This window comes from Staurois parvus, unplaced genomic scaffold, assembly GCF_062004578.1.
Source record: "Staurois parvus isolate SC_StPar_1 unplaced genomic scaffold, SC_StPar_1.0 ptg000456l, whole genome shotgun sequence".
Lineage (NCBI taxonomy): Eukaryota > Metazoa > Chordata > Amphibia > Anura > Ranidae > Staurois > Staurois parvus.
The window spans coordinates 986,825-1,000,798 of record NW_028318252.1 but is presented as its reverse complement, the minus strand read 5'-3'; the positions used below and the strand labels follow the sequence as shown (position 1 = coordinate 1,000,798).

The 13,974-nt window shown below is 47.5% G+C and overlaps 1 protein-coding gene across 1 annotated transcript in view; it reads left to right on the top strand.

The window, feature by feature from the left end:
• RGL3 (ral guanine nucleotide dissociation stimulator like 3) overlaps positions 1–13,974 on the top strand; it is a 98,227-nt gene that overhangs the window by 73,596 nt on the left and 10,657 nt on the right. The window contains exons 11-17 of the mRNA XM_089688837.1: positions 3,485–3,571; positions 4,328–4,360; positions 4,448–4,569; positions 5,478–5,567; positions 7,842–7,977; positions 8,051–8,242; positions 11,608–11,722. Of these exons, the coding sequence (XP_089544963.1) occupies positions 3,485–3,571; positions 4,328–4,360; positions 4,448–4,569; positions 5,478–5,567; positions 7,842–7,977; positions 8,051–8,242; positions 11,608–11,722 (775 nt within the window). The remainder of the gene's footprint in view (positions 1–3,484; positions 3,572–4,327; positions 4,361–4,447; positions 4,570–5,477; positions 5,568–7,841; positions 7,978–8,050; positions 8,243–11,607; positions 11,723–13,974) is intronic.

Sequence of the window (13,974 nt, the reverse complement as noted above, 5' to 3'; positions counted from 1 at the left end):
GGCAGGAATTGGGGCTGGTCTGAGGTCTTCAGGTGCAGTAACTGGGGCTGGTCTGAGGTTTTCAGGTGCAGTAACTGGGGCTGATCTAAGGTTTAAAGGTTCAGGAATTGGGACTGACCTGGGGTCTAATGGTACTGGCATTGGAGCTGATCTGAGGTTTGAAGGTGCACAAAATGGGCTGATCTGATGCATGAAGACCTAGGAATTGCAGCTGATCTGAGGTCTGAAGATGCAGGAATCGGGGCCAATATGACATCTGAAGGCCCAGAAATTGGGGCTGATCTGAGGCATGAAAGTGCTAGAATTGGGGCTGATCTGAGGTCTAAAATTCCATTCATTGGAGGCTGATCTTAGGTCGGAAGGGCCAGTAATTGGGGCTTTTCTGAGGTCTAAAGGTGTAGGATCTGATGTTGTTCCAAGGTCTGAAGAGACAGGAGTTGGGGCTGATCTGAGATCTAAAGACCAAGGAATTGGGGTTAATCTGAGGTCTGAAGGTGCAGGAACGGGGGCTGATCTAGGGTCTGAAGGTGTAGGAATTGAAACTGATCTGAAGTCTAAAGGTGCAGGAATTGAGGCTGATTTGAGGTCTAAAGACTCAGGAATTGGGGCTGATCTGAGGTCTGAAGTGTATTCATTGAGACTGATGTGGGGTCTAAAGGTGCAAGAATTGGGACTGATTTGAGATCTGAATGTGCGTGAATTGGGGCTGATCTAACTATGAGTGTAAAAATGTAAAACAAACTATACATTTTAAATATACACTGCTCAAAAAAATTAAAGAAACACTTTGAAACCACATCAGATCTCAATGAGGAAAAATCTCATGCTGGATATCTATACTGACATGGACGGGGTAATGTGTTAGGAACATAAGGATGCCTCATCGTTTGATGGAAATGAAAATTATCAACCTACAGAGGACTGAATTCAAAGACACCCCGAAAATCAAAATGAAAAAAATGATGCAGCAGGCGAGTCCATTTTGTTGAAATTTCATTGCAGCAACTCAAAATGGTCCTCAGTAGTTTGTATGGCTCCCACGTGCTTGTATGCATGCCTGAAAACGTCGGGGCATGCTCCTAATGAGACGATGGATGGTGTCCTGGGGTATTTCCTCCCAGATCTGGACCAGGGCATCACTGAGCTCCTGGAAAGTCTGAGGTGCAACCTGGCGTTGTCGGATGGACCGAAACATGATATCCCAGAGGTATTCTATTGGATTTGGGTCAGGAGAGCGTGGGGGCTATTCAATGGTATCAATTCCTTCATCCTCCAGGAACTGCCTGCATACTCTCACCACATGAGGCTGGGCATTGTTGTGCACCAGGAGGAACCCAGGACCCACTGCACCAGTGTAGGGTCTGACAATGGGTCCAAGGATTTCATCCCGATACCTAATGGCAGTCAGGGTGTCATTGTCTAGCCTGTAGAGGTCTGTGCGTCCCTCCATGGATATGCCTCCCCAGACCATCACTGACCCACCACCAAAACAGTCATGCTGAACGATGTTACAGGCAGCATGACATTCTCCACGGCTTCTCCAGACCCTTTCATGTCTGTCACATGCGCTCAGGGTGAACCTGCTCTCATCTGTGAAAAGCGCAGGGTGCCAGTGGTGGACCTGCCAATTCTGGTGTTCAATGGCAAATGCCAATCGAGCTCTATGGTGCCGGTCAGTGAGCACACTCAGGCCACCCTTATGAAGTCGGTTTCTGATTGTTTGGTCAGAGACATTCGCACCAGTGGCCTGCTGGAGGTCATTTTGTAGGGCTCTGGCAGTGCTCATCCTGTTCCTCCTTGCACAAGGAAGCAGATACCGCTCTTGCTGATGGGTTAAGGGCCTTCTACGGCCCTGTCCAGCTCTCCTAGAGTAACTGCCTGTCTCCTGGAATCTCCTCCATGCTCTTGAGACTGTGCTGGGAGACACGGCAAACCTGGCAATGGCACGTATTGATGTACCATCCTGGAGGAGTTGGCTGTACAACCTCTGTAGGGTCCAGGTATCGCCTCATGCTACCAGTAGTGACACTGACCCCAGCCAAATACAAAACTAGTGAAAAACAGTCAGAGAAGATGAGTAGGGAAAAAAATCTCAGTGGCCTCCTCCTGTAAAACCATTCCTGTTTTGGGGGTCATCTCATTGTTGCCCATCTAGTGCACCAGTTGTTAATTTCATTAACACCAAAGCAGCTCAAACTGATAACCAACCCCCTCTGCTACTTAACTGACCAGATCAATATCCCAGGAGTTTCACTGACTTGATGCGATACTCTGATTAAAAAGGTTCCTGTATTTTTTTTGAGCAGTGTAAAATGACAATGTGAATAAAATGTGCTGACCTCCAGATTGGCCAATAGAATGTATCACTAAAACAACAAACTTATTGCACTGATGTATGGCTAACCTGGCACAATAGTGACAAAGAGTGGACTTTACCAAAGGAAGGGCTCCCAATGTTTTCTATGGTATCCAGAATATCCAAGCACTAGAAACATGAACTTTTTGATTATGTGGGCCGCACAAATGGTTCCTCCTTCATATAAAGTGACATTGCTGCCAATTTGCTTCAAATCAAAGCTGTAGATGTCCTTGTAGATAATGGGAAGTTGGTTTGGCAGTCAATATCAAGTCTTATTTCCCCAGTGTCCATAGGAGATGAAGGTTAGGTGAGGCCTTGTCTCATGGTGCCTCCTAGAGGATACGACCTAAGAACCTAAGACAGCATTCTCACCATACCTTCTACAGAAAACACCCTGTAGTTGCCCTTGTAGTATTGGGCAGTTGGTTTGGCAGTCAATATCAGGTCTTATTTCCCCAGTGTCCATAGAAGATGAAGGTTAGGTGAGGCAATGTCTCATGGTGCCTCCTAGAGGATATGACCTAAGAACCTAAGACAGCATTCTCACCTTACCTTCTACAGAAAACACCCTGTAGTTGCCCTTGTAGATAATGGGAAGTTGGTTTGGTAGTCGATATCAAATCTTATTCCCCCAGTGTCCATAGGAGATGAAGGTTAGGTGAGGCCTTATCTCATGGTGCCTCCTAGAGGATACAACCTAAGAACCTAAGACAGCATTCTCACCTTACCTTCTACAGAAAACACCCTGTAGTTGCCCTTGTAGATATTGGGCAGTTGGTTTGGTAGTCATATCAAGTCTTATTTCCCCAGTGTCCATAGGAGATGAAGGTTAGGTGAGGCCTTGTCTCATGGTGCCTCCTAGAGGATACGACCTAAGAACCTAAGACAGTATTCTCACCTTACCTTCTACAGAAAACACCCTGTAGTTGCCCTTGTAGATATTGGGCAGTTGGTGTGGTAGTCATATCAAGTCTTATTTCTCCAGTGTCCATAGGAGATGAAGGTTAGGTGAGGCCTTGTCTCATGGTGCCTCCTAGAGGATACAACCTAAGAACCTAAGACAGCATTCTCACCTTACGTTCTACAGAAAACACCCTGTATAAACCCGACTCTCTCTTATTTCAGAGACCCGCTCAGGGTACGGTGCCTTATCTGGGAACATTTTTGACGGACCTTGTAATGCTGGACACTGCACTTGCTGACTACATAGAGGTAAGACTGCTTTGTCCTCTTTGTCTTTATTCATATCAGAGCCATTTAATAAACTCAGTAGCCACCTAGCTAGTACTCATAAAGGCATTCACATGGTTAGCAACATTTGCTCACAGGGATCACCGTACTTCCACAACAAGGCATCATCCAGGGTCACCAACTATTTCCAGGACTGAGACACTGGCTCAGAGATGACACAATCATGAAAATCCTTGTGCCAGTGCAGGAAGTGTGTTAAGCTGGCCATACAGTAGTAGATTTTTAAACTCTCAGAACATTTGCATGAAAATTCTGATCAGTACATTTGATGACTTGATGGATGTTGTTCTAAAGTACTTAAACATTTTGTTTGCTTTTAACATTTGATTTTGTGATTACCTGAATGAAAGACCACATCCACTGTAAGAAATTTGTTCGAGAAAATATTACCATCCTGCTCCTTTGAATTTCCTTGTCCCTATGGTCCAAAACAAACAGCTTGACCCCATTACCGATTAGAAAGTCAGAGGAATGTTCCCAAAACAAATGTTTTCAAACAAAATTCTTCTAAAGTATGGCCAGCTTTGCTGGCAGGATCACCAAATAAAAAAAAAAATAGAAAAACACTCACAAAAGAAAACTATTGCAGCCACCACATCTATGGATTGGTAAGCTGCAATATATTACGGTTTTCGGTCCTGGGTTTAGATACACTTTAATAAAATGTCTACTTTATAAATAAGTACCTCTGCTATTTATCCTTCTATCATTTCACAGGGTGGACTTATAAACTTTGAGAAGAGGAGAAAGGTGAGTGTTCAGAAATAAGATATGCTTACACTAAGAAGGCTGCCTACAGCAACCTCGGTCCAAGAGCTGACACTCTTGCCTTACTAGGAATATGAAGTCCTGGCCAAGATTCAGAAACTCCAGCTTACCTGTCGCCACTATGTCCTGACGCCAAAGCCTGAAATCTTACAAGCTTTTTACACGCATCGTCAGCTGACCGAGGACCAAAGGTGAGGAGACTTAAAAAAAAAAACTCTCTTTATAAATGTTATAACTTGCAGTCTTATATATTTTTTTGTATATTTGAATATGAGTAGATAAAAAAAGAAAAATCACATGCTTATGTATCCTTTAATCAATTTACCTAGTACTTTTATCAGGGGCGTTCCTAGGGTTGGTGTCACCTGATGCCGGAACACTTGGTGACACCCCCTGTGACGATCCCCCCAGGATGGATCGGATCTGCAGAATGAGCACAATGGATCAGGGTCCGATCCATTATCCTCCCCAATCCACAGATCTGATCCATCCTGCGGGGATTGTCGGCTTGCAACCTATACGGGGTTAACTGATCGCTCCACGAAAAGGTAAGTTTTAAAGCAAGCCGACAATCCCCGCAGGATGGATTAGATCTGCAGATTGAGCATAATGGATCGAGTCCGATCCATTATGCTCCCCAATCCGCAGATCCGATCCATCTTGCGGGGATCGTCGGCTTGGAACCTATACGGGGTTAACTGATCGCTCCACGAAAAGGTAAGTTTTAAAGCAAGCCGACGATCCCCGCAAGATGGATCGGATCTGCGAATTGGGGAGCATAATGGATCGGACTCGATCCATTATGCTCAATCTGCAGATCCAATCCATCCTGCGGGGATAGTTGGCTAGCTTTAAAACTTACCTTTTCGTGGAGCGGGTCAGGTGTCACCGGGAGTGGCGCGCACCCCCCGCACCTACCCAGGGATGCCCCTGACTAGTATAAGTAATTAGATGCTGAGGCCTGAGCAGTGTTATGAATGAAAAGGTCATGTTCCCCCATACCTGGAAGCCCCCACACTATTAATAGGGGTTCCAGCAGTGGTCAGGTGGCATAATGTAAGATCGTATTTTCACATCATTTTATTCCCTGTCCTTACAGTTACAGAATTTCTCGCACAATTGAGCCGCCGGCAGATTCCTGTCCAAACTCCCCTCGTATCCGCAGGAAACTGACCAAGAGGTTCAGCTCGTAAGTTCTCCATGCATGCATTAATTTAACTGTGCATGTGTGTACGTGTGTACATGTGTATGTGTGAGTCTTTGACCATAGCATTACACAAAAAAAATAAAAATGTCAGTTTCTGACTAACTGGGTGTCCCCTAGTGGGTTCCTCCAAAACAAACAGAGTGCACTTGGACCTTTTTAGTGCTTGGTCCGCATTCAGCCTTTTCACTAAGCAGAAGGCTCCCCCAGCAGAGAGCGAGGGAGAAATCCCTAAGCATCAGTCTGCTCATATGTATAAAGGCCTGTGGACATCTAAGACTAAAAATGAGGTCTTGGACTTTGGAAAAGGCTTTATACACCCCAAAGCTCTACAAAGCCTCCAGTCTCCAGGACCTAGTGAGACTTTATTTGGATTTGAAGAAACAAAAAGTTTGTTATCTCTATATCAGACACAAACCCTAATTGCATGGAGTTAGGATGTGCCCTTTGTGCTGATGCCTCTTCTTTTAGTTGAAATCTTCCTTGGCCCATGCCCCCCCCCCCTCCAATAATCCTCTGGTGTGGTGGGGGCTCATCAAGAGTGCTAGACTGTGCCCACCCTTTCTGCTCACCTTCAACAGTCATAGAAGGTGTATTACAGCTTCCATAAATGAATGTGATCTATAAATAAAGGACTGGCAGATGATTGATGGATCAGAAACAAACCCCAAAAAAACACAGAAAAAACAAAAAAAGGGGGGCAGACTTGATGGACCACTCTGTATTTTTCTGCCGCCAATTTTCTGTGTTTCTAGATCCACCCCCTGCATTCACAGATCACGTTTCATACTGGCTGCTGGTGCCCAAGGGCTGCATGATAAGTACCAAATGGACGCATGTTGGGCAACAGAGTTTTAAACCTTTTAGTATTTGTCCAGTCATGTAACCCCTATGGCCCCCTTACCCTGATTTCCTGCTCTCTCCCCCAATCATGCTCCCATATAATTTGCACAATATCAGGGCCTATTCACTGCCTTTTCTCCTTTCCTCCCACTGGGCCCACTCACCCCTTTTTCTCCTGTCCTCCCTTTAGGCCCACTCACCCCCTTATCTCCTGTCCTTCTACTGGGCCCAGTCACCCCCTTATCTCCTGTTCTCCCACTGACCCCATTCACCAGCTTATTTCCTGTCCTCCCCCTGGGCCCATTCACCCTCGTATATCCTGTCCTCCCACTCGAACTTCTCACCCCCTTATCTCCGGTCATCCCACTGGGTCCACTCACCCCCATATCTCCTGTCATCCCACTGGGCCCACTCACCCCCTTATCTTCTGTCCTTCTACTGGGCCCATTCACCCCCTTATATCCTGTCCTTCCACTGGAACTACTCACCCCCATATCTCCTGTCCTCCCACTGGGTCCACTCATCCCCAAATCTCCTGTCATCCCACTGGGCCCACTCACCCCCTTATCTGCTTTCATCCCATTGGGTCCACTCACCCCCTTATCTCCTGTCCTTCCACTAGGCCCACTCACAACCTTATCTCCTGTCCTCCCACTGGGCCCACTCACAAACTTATCTCCTGTCCTCCCACTGGGCCCACTCACAACCTTATCTTCTGTCCTCCCACTGGGCCTATTCACAACCTTATCTTCTGTCCTCCCACTGGGCCCACTCACCCCCTTATCTCCTGTCCTCCCACTGGGCCCACTCACAACCTTATCTTCTGTCCTCCCACTGGGCCTATTCACAACCTTATCTTCTGTCCTCCCACTGGGCCCACTCACCCCCTTATCTCCTGTCCTCCCACTGGGCCCACTCACAACCTTATCTTCTGTCCTCCCACTGGGCCCACTCACAACCTTATCTCCTGTCCTCCCACTGGGCCCACTCACAACCTTATCCCCTGTCCTCCCACTGGGCCCACTCACCCCCTTATCTTCTGTCCTCCCACTGGGCCCACTCACAACCTTATCCCCTGTCCTCCCACTGGGCCCACTCACCCCCTTATCTCCCGTCCTCCCACTGGGCCCACTCACAACCATCTCCCGTCTTCCCACTGGGCCCACTCACAACCTTATCTTCTGTCCTCCCACTGGGCCCACTCACAACCTTATCTTCTGTCCTCCCACTGGGCCCACTCACCCCCTTATATCCTGTCCTCTCACTGGGCCCACTCACCCCCTTACCTCCTGTTCTCCCACTGGGCCCACTCATTCCTGCCCTGAGGCTCATCATTACACAACTCGTTGTACTCTTGCCTGTATAGTGTGACTATTTTATTAATCTCTTGTTCTGTACATTCTTTTTTATCCACAGCTTGTTATTAGGTTCTGAAGTGTTTAGTCCCAAGATGAATGGCGATCGTGTGTCTCCATCGGGATCCTGCAGCAGCTGTGAGATTGATGAAGGACTTATAGCAGCTTTGTGTCCTGCAGAGATGGCCACCAATAAGGTAACTGCACGTGATACAGAACTCTGTGATGACATTTTGTATTTCATGTTCATTTTCTGTATGTTCATAACAGGACAGAGGAAGCACACAAGAAGCTCTGACTCCACCCAGCACTCCAGGACGAGAGGAAGCTCTCCGATCGGTCTCTTCACCCCGTTCTCCAGTCTCCCCATCACTCCCAGTGTACAACCAGCAAATTGCTGACCTGTGTATTATCCGGGTCAGCATGGAGAACACTCATGGGAATTTGTATAAGAGTATATTGGTAAGAACTCCAAGACAAGTTCTGGGGCAATCACTCTCATTTTCTAATACTGCATTTTCCTTAACCACTGTCCGTCCGGCCGCTGTATATAAACGGCCGGATGGTGGCAGTCCAGGGGCGGGTTGCCGTTCATAAACAGCACCTTCCATTTTGGACTGTGCGCACTCCCTGGGAGCGTGCAGCACTGCGATCCGGTGCCCACTATGTCCTCCGGACACAGTGGAACACCGTTCGTCGTACAGGACCTCTCTGCGAGGTCCCGATCATCTGATCACTGATTGGCCAATCAGTGATCACATGCAGAGTAGTAAGCAAGATGTCACTTCTTACATCATTGCTTACTACGTGTGAAATCTGTGAATGATCACAGAGGTCACATGGTACAGGGCTATTCACAACAGCCTTGTACCATGTGACAAGCTGTGACCAATCACAGCTCACACAGTATTTCTCAATGGCTGCAAGAATGCAGCCAGAGAGAAGGAGAAATGATTGCTTTTCAACCTTTATGGGTGTCAAAGCAATCCGTGTAAAAAAAAAAAAAAAAAATGACACTGTACTCATAGGATGACAGTATGTAGAAAAAAAACCCATAAATAATAATATAAAAAATAAAATTAAAATTTTTAAATTATAATTGTTGGTTATAAACTAATTTGGGTTATTTTTTTTTACTAAAAAGATAACGAAATACATTTTGGCCAAGATTTATGATGAAATATTATTTATTAGCAAAATTTTATAAGAAAAACGCTTTTCAAAATTTTTGAACATTTTCATTTATATAGCCCTACCTGTCCCGCCGATTACAGCCATGGATGTCAGTTGCCGGGTCACAGCCGATCGTTACCGGCTATGTCCCGGCGATAGCCTGTGTTGAGAATCAAGACCATACAAAGTTCACAGATTGACTATTTGATTTTCCAAAGTGGCACATTCTGAAACTGGCCATGCAATGTGGAAACTTTCAAGTAATGTGAACCACTTTTGACCGAACTGAAGTTGAAACTCCAAGCGTGGATTGACCATGATGGCTCTAATGTAAGGGCAAACTCTGATGGGGACCCTGATGTAAGTGGGATTATGATGTGAAAGGGAACCCTGATGTAAGGAGGGACTCTGATGAGGACAAAATTGTAAAGGGGGCACTTTTGTGGTGACCCTGATGAAAGGGGGACTCTGATGGGAAATGTGATGTAATGGGGTACACTGGTGTAAATCGGACTCTGATGTAAGAGCAGAATTTAAAGGGGACCCTGAGGGACTTTTTTGGGGTTTTTTGCTTTTTTTGTTTTTTTTAATGAAGTTCTTTATTACATTACATTACATTGAGTTTATATAGCGCCAAAGGGTTTGCTCAGCGCTGTACAATAGAGGGGGGGACAATACATGAAACATTACAGCAACTACAAACAGCACACGAGGGGTTATAGGGCCCTACTCTTTCGAGCTTACAATCTAGGAGGGAGGGGGTAGTGGTACAGGAGGAAGTGGCTGTGGGGGATGGAGTGGTAGGAGGAATGAAGGAGAGCAGCAGTTAGGTGAGGGTGGGGTAGGCTTCCCTGAAGAGGTGGGTTTTCAAGGAGCGCCTGAAGGTGAGGAGGGAAGGCAACAGTCTGATGGATTGGGGTAGTGAGTTTCAGAGGATGGGGGAGGACCTGGAGAAGTCTTGCAGACGTGCGTGCGAGGAGGAGACCAGGGAGCAAGATAGAAGGAGGTCCTGTGAAGAGCGAAGGGTACGGGTAGGGTGGTACTTGGGAATCAGGTTGGTGAGGTAGTTAGGGGCAGTGTTGTGAATGGCTTTGTAGGTCAGAGTGAGTAGTTTGAATTTGATGCGTTGGGCGATAGGGAGCCAGTGGAGGGAGAGGCAGAGGGGGGTGGCACAGGTGGAGCGGGTGGTGAGGTGGATGAGTCTAGCCGCTGAGTTGAGGATGGTCTGAAGCGGGGAGAGCCTGCACTGGGGTAGGCCGGTGAGGAGGGAGTTGCAGTAGTCAAGGCGTGAGATAATCAGGGAGTGCACAAGTAGTTTAGTGGTGTCTGGGGTAAGGAAGGAGCGTATTTTGGCGATATTGCGGAGGTGGAGTCTGCATGTGTTTGTAAGTGATTTGACATGAGGTTGAAAGGAGAGGTTAGAGTCCAGAATGACTCCAAGGACTTTGGCTTGCGGGACGGGATTGATGGTGGTGATGTTAGTAGTGATGGATAGGATGGGGGGGGGGGGGGGGGGGGTGCGGGCAGGAGGGAAGACGAGAAGCTCGGTTTTGGAGAGGTTGAGTTTGAGGAAATGGAGCGACATCCAGTCAGAGATGTCGTTTAGGAGGTGAGTGATGCGGGCGGAGAAAGTGGAGGTGAGGTGAGGGGTGGAGAGGTAAATTTGAGTGTCATCAGCATAGAGATGGTAGTTGAAGCCGTGGGAGTGTATGAGTTTGCCAAGGGAGGAGGTGTAGATGGAGAAGAGAAGGGGTCCAAGGACAGAGCCCTGGGGGACCCCAACAGAGAGGGGGAGTGAGGGGGAGGTGGCACCATTGTAGGTGACACTGAAGGAGCGTCGGGATAGGTACGAGGAGAACCAGGAGAGAGCGGTGTCTCTGATGCCAAGGGAGAGTAGTTTATTAAGGAGGAGGGGGTGGTCAACTGTGTCGAAGGCCGCGGAGAGGTCCAGGAGGAGGAGGACAGAGTAGTCGCCTTTGGCTTTGGCGGTTAGTAGGTCGTTGGTGATTTTGAGGAGGGCGGTTTCGGTGGAGTGTAGGGGACGGAAGCCGGACTGTAGTGGATCAAGGAGGTTGTTGTCAGTTAGGTGGGTGCTTAGGCGGTTGTAGACTAAGCGCTCCAGGAGTTTGGAAGTGAGTGGCAGCAGGGAGATGGGTCTGAGGTTGTTTGGGTCAGAGGGGTCCAGGGAGGGCTTTTTGAGTATGGGGGTGATGTGCGCATGCTTTAGGGGGGAGGGGAATACGCCGGTAGAGAGGGAGAGATTGAAGATGTGGGTGAGGGAGCAGATGAGGGAAGAGGGGGGTGACTGGAGGAGTCGAGAGGGGATAGGGTCCAGGGGGCAGGTAGTGAGGCGGGCTTCTGAGAAGACCCTGGTGACTTCCTCAGTGGTAGTAGGGCTGAAGGAGTGCAGAGCTGGTGGGGTTACCTTTTTCTGTTATTCCATATAAAATCATGCGGATTCCAAAAATGCTGAAATAAAACGTATTCATTAAAATTTTATTCATTCATTTATAAAAACTGATTCTTATGACCTGTGAATATTTGTAAAATATACAACGTGGCCCTGGTATGGAAACGTTTGGTGCCTCCCGATATAATACATAAAACTTCAATGACATGTTTCTATTATTAATAATTCATGTCTATGTCTGCAGCTCACCAGTCAGGATAAGTCTCGGGTGGTCATACAGCGGGCGCTCCATAAACACAACATAGAATCCTTCGGCCCGGATGACTTCCAGTTGGTACAGTTACTATCAGAGGGTAAAGGTAAGGATGAATCTATATCTAATAAAGATGAATGCCAGGTCTGGATATTTTATACATATTTATATGGTCCAGCTTGGACCTATGTACCTATGTGTATACCATAATTGGCTGATCCCCCTGGAAATCACCAACGTATACACCACGTCTCCAGTAGCTTCCAGGTCTTGTGGTGAGCAATGGCCTGCTGCATCCTGAACATGGGAGGCCGGCCGTTCTGTGCCATTTAGGGAACACTTTGCATTTTCTCAATAAAGTGTTCTGTGATTGGACGAGGTGAGAAGGTGACATCACACTCTCACTCTCCGCTTTGTCCAATCACAGAATGCTATGCATTCATTAAGAAAATTATTATTAGGTACTTATATAGCGCCATCAATTTACACAGCGCTTTACATATATATTGTACATTCACATCAGTCCCTAACCCTCAAGGGGTGTACAATCTAAGGTCCCTAACTCACATTCATACATACACATACTAGGGCCAATTTACACAGGAGCCAAATTACCTACCAGCATGTCTTTGGAGTGTGGGAGGAAACCAGAGTACAGGCACAGGGAGAACATGCAAACTCCAGGCAGGTGGTGCCATGGTTGGGATTCGAACCAACGACCCGACGAGTACTGCCAGGGGGAAGTGCTAACCATTTAGCCACTGTGCTGCCCAAATGCAAAGCATTCTCTCAATGGCACCCATGGTGATAGGCCAACCTTCTGTGTTGAGAATGCAGCAGGGTACCTAAGCATGTGCAGCAGTGGTGGTGGCCAAAAGAGTACATTTGCACTGTATGAATGTAACCATTAGCACGAATGTAACATGCATACATAGCAGACAGGATTGTACACAGGGTCATGCTACTATCAAGATCCTATGGAAAAACATAGGCCCATGTGCATGAATTCACAAAGCGAACACACCAGAAATGGTGGCATTAACAGGATGAACACAAACTGCTTGCAGACCGCCGGCCCGCCATGTACTTTGGACAGGCGGCCCATACAAGCACTGCTATGTACATGTATGTTGCTGGCCTCCTCCAGGTACAGGGCGTGTACACGGCGCCTGCCGACTCCTGCTTTAACTGTACACAGCGGGAGATAGTCAGCAGGTCCCAGCCAATGATTAATTCCCAGGACCTGCTGCTCAGCTGTGTCAACTCACAGCCCAGAGCCCTGTGTTGACAATCAACACAGGGCTCTGTAGAGAGGGAATGATCTCTGTTTCTGGGACACGTGACAGGTCCCAGAAAACTACGGGAACATTCACAAAGTGCAGTGGGCAACCGGCTGTGAAGCCGCAAGCTGTCACAGCCGGGTGCCCACAATGAAGATGCCGGCGCCAGAGAGAGAGGACGGCCGGGAGGAAGGGGGAGGACAACTTCTGCTTCCGATCGCCTAGGCCATGGGTGTCAAACTGGCGGCCCTCCAGCTGTTGCCAAACTACAAGTTCCATGAGGCATTGCAAGACTGACAGTTACAAGCATGACTTCCAAAGGCAGAGGCATGATGGGACTTGTAGTTTCGTAACAGCTGTAGTGCCAGACACCCCTGGCCTAGGCGATCGCAGCAGAAGTGGGAGCGGGTACCTGTCAAATTCGGGTGCCGATCCTTAATGGGGAGCATGGGACAAAGGCCTAAAGCGGAACTTCCCCTTTTGGGTGGAGCTCCGCTTTAACGATTAGGGAACCGCCTATTCCTGCCTTTACTTTCAGAGTCCACTTGTACAGTGGGGCAAAAAAGTATTTAGTCAGCCACCAATTGTGCAAGTTCTCCCACTTACAAAGATGAGAGAGGCCTGTAATTGGCATCATAGGTAGACCTCAACTATGAGAGACAAAATGAGGAAAAAAATCCAGACAATCACATTGGCTGATTTGGAAAGAATTTATTTGCAAATTATGGTGGAAAATAAGTATTTGGTCAATATGAAAAGTTCATCTCAATACTTTGTTATATATCCTTTGTTGGCAATGACAGAGGTCAGACGTTTCCTGTAAGTCTTCACAAGGTTGGCACACACTGTTGCTGGTATGTTGGCCCATCCTCCATGCAGGTCTCCTCTAGAGCAGTGATGTTTTGGGACTGTCGCTGGGCAACACGGACTTTCAACTCCCTCCAAAGGTTTTCTATGGGGTTGAGATCTGGAGACTGGCTAGGCCACTCCAGGACCTTGAAATGCTTCTTACGAAGCCACTCCTTCCTTGCCCGGGCGGTATGTTTGGGATCATTGTCATGTTGGAAGACCCAGCCAC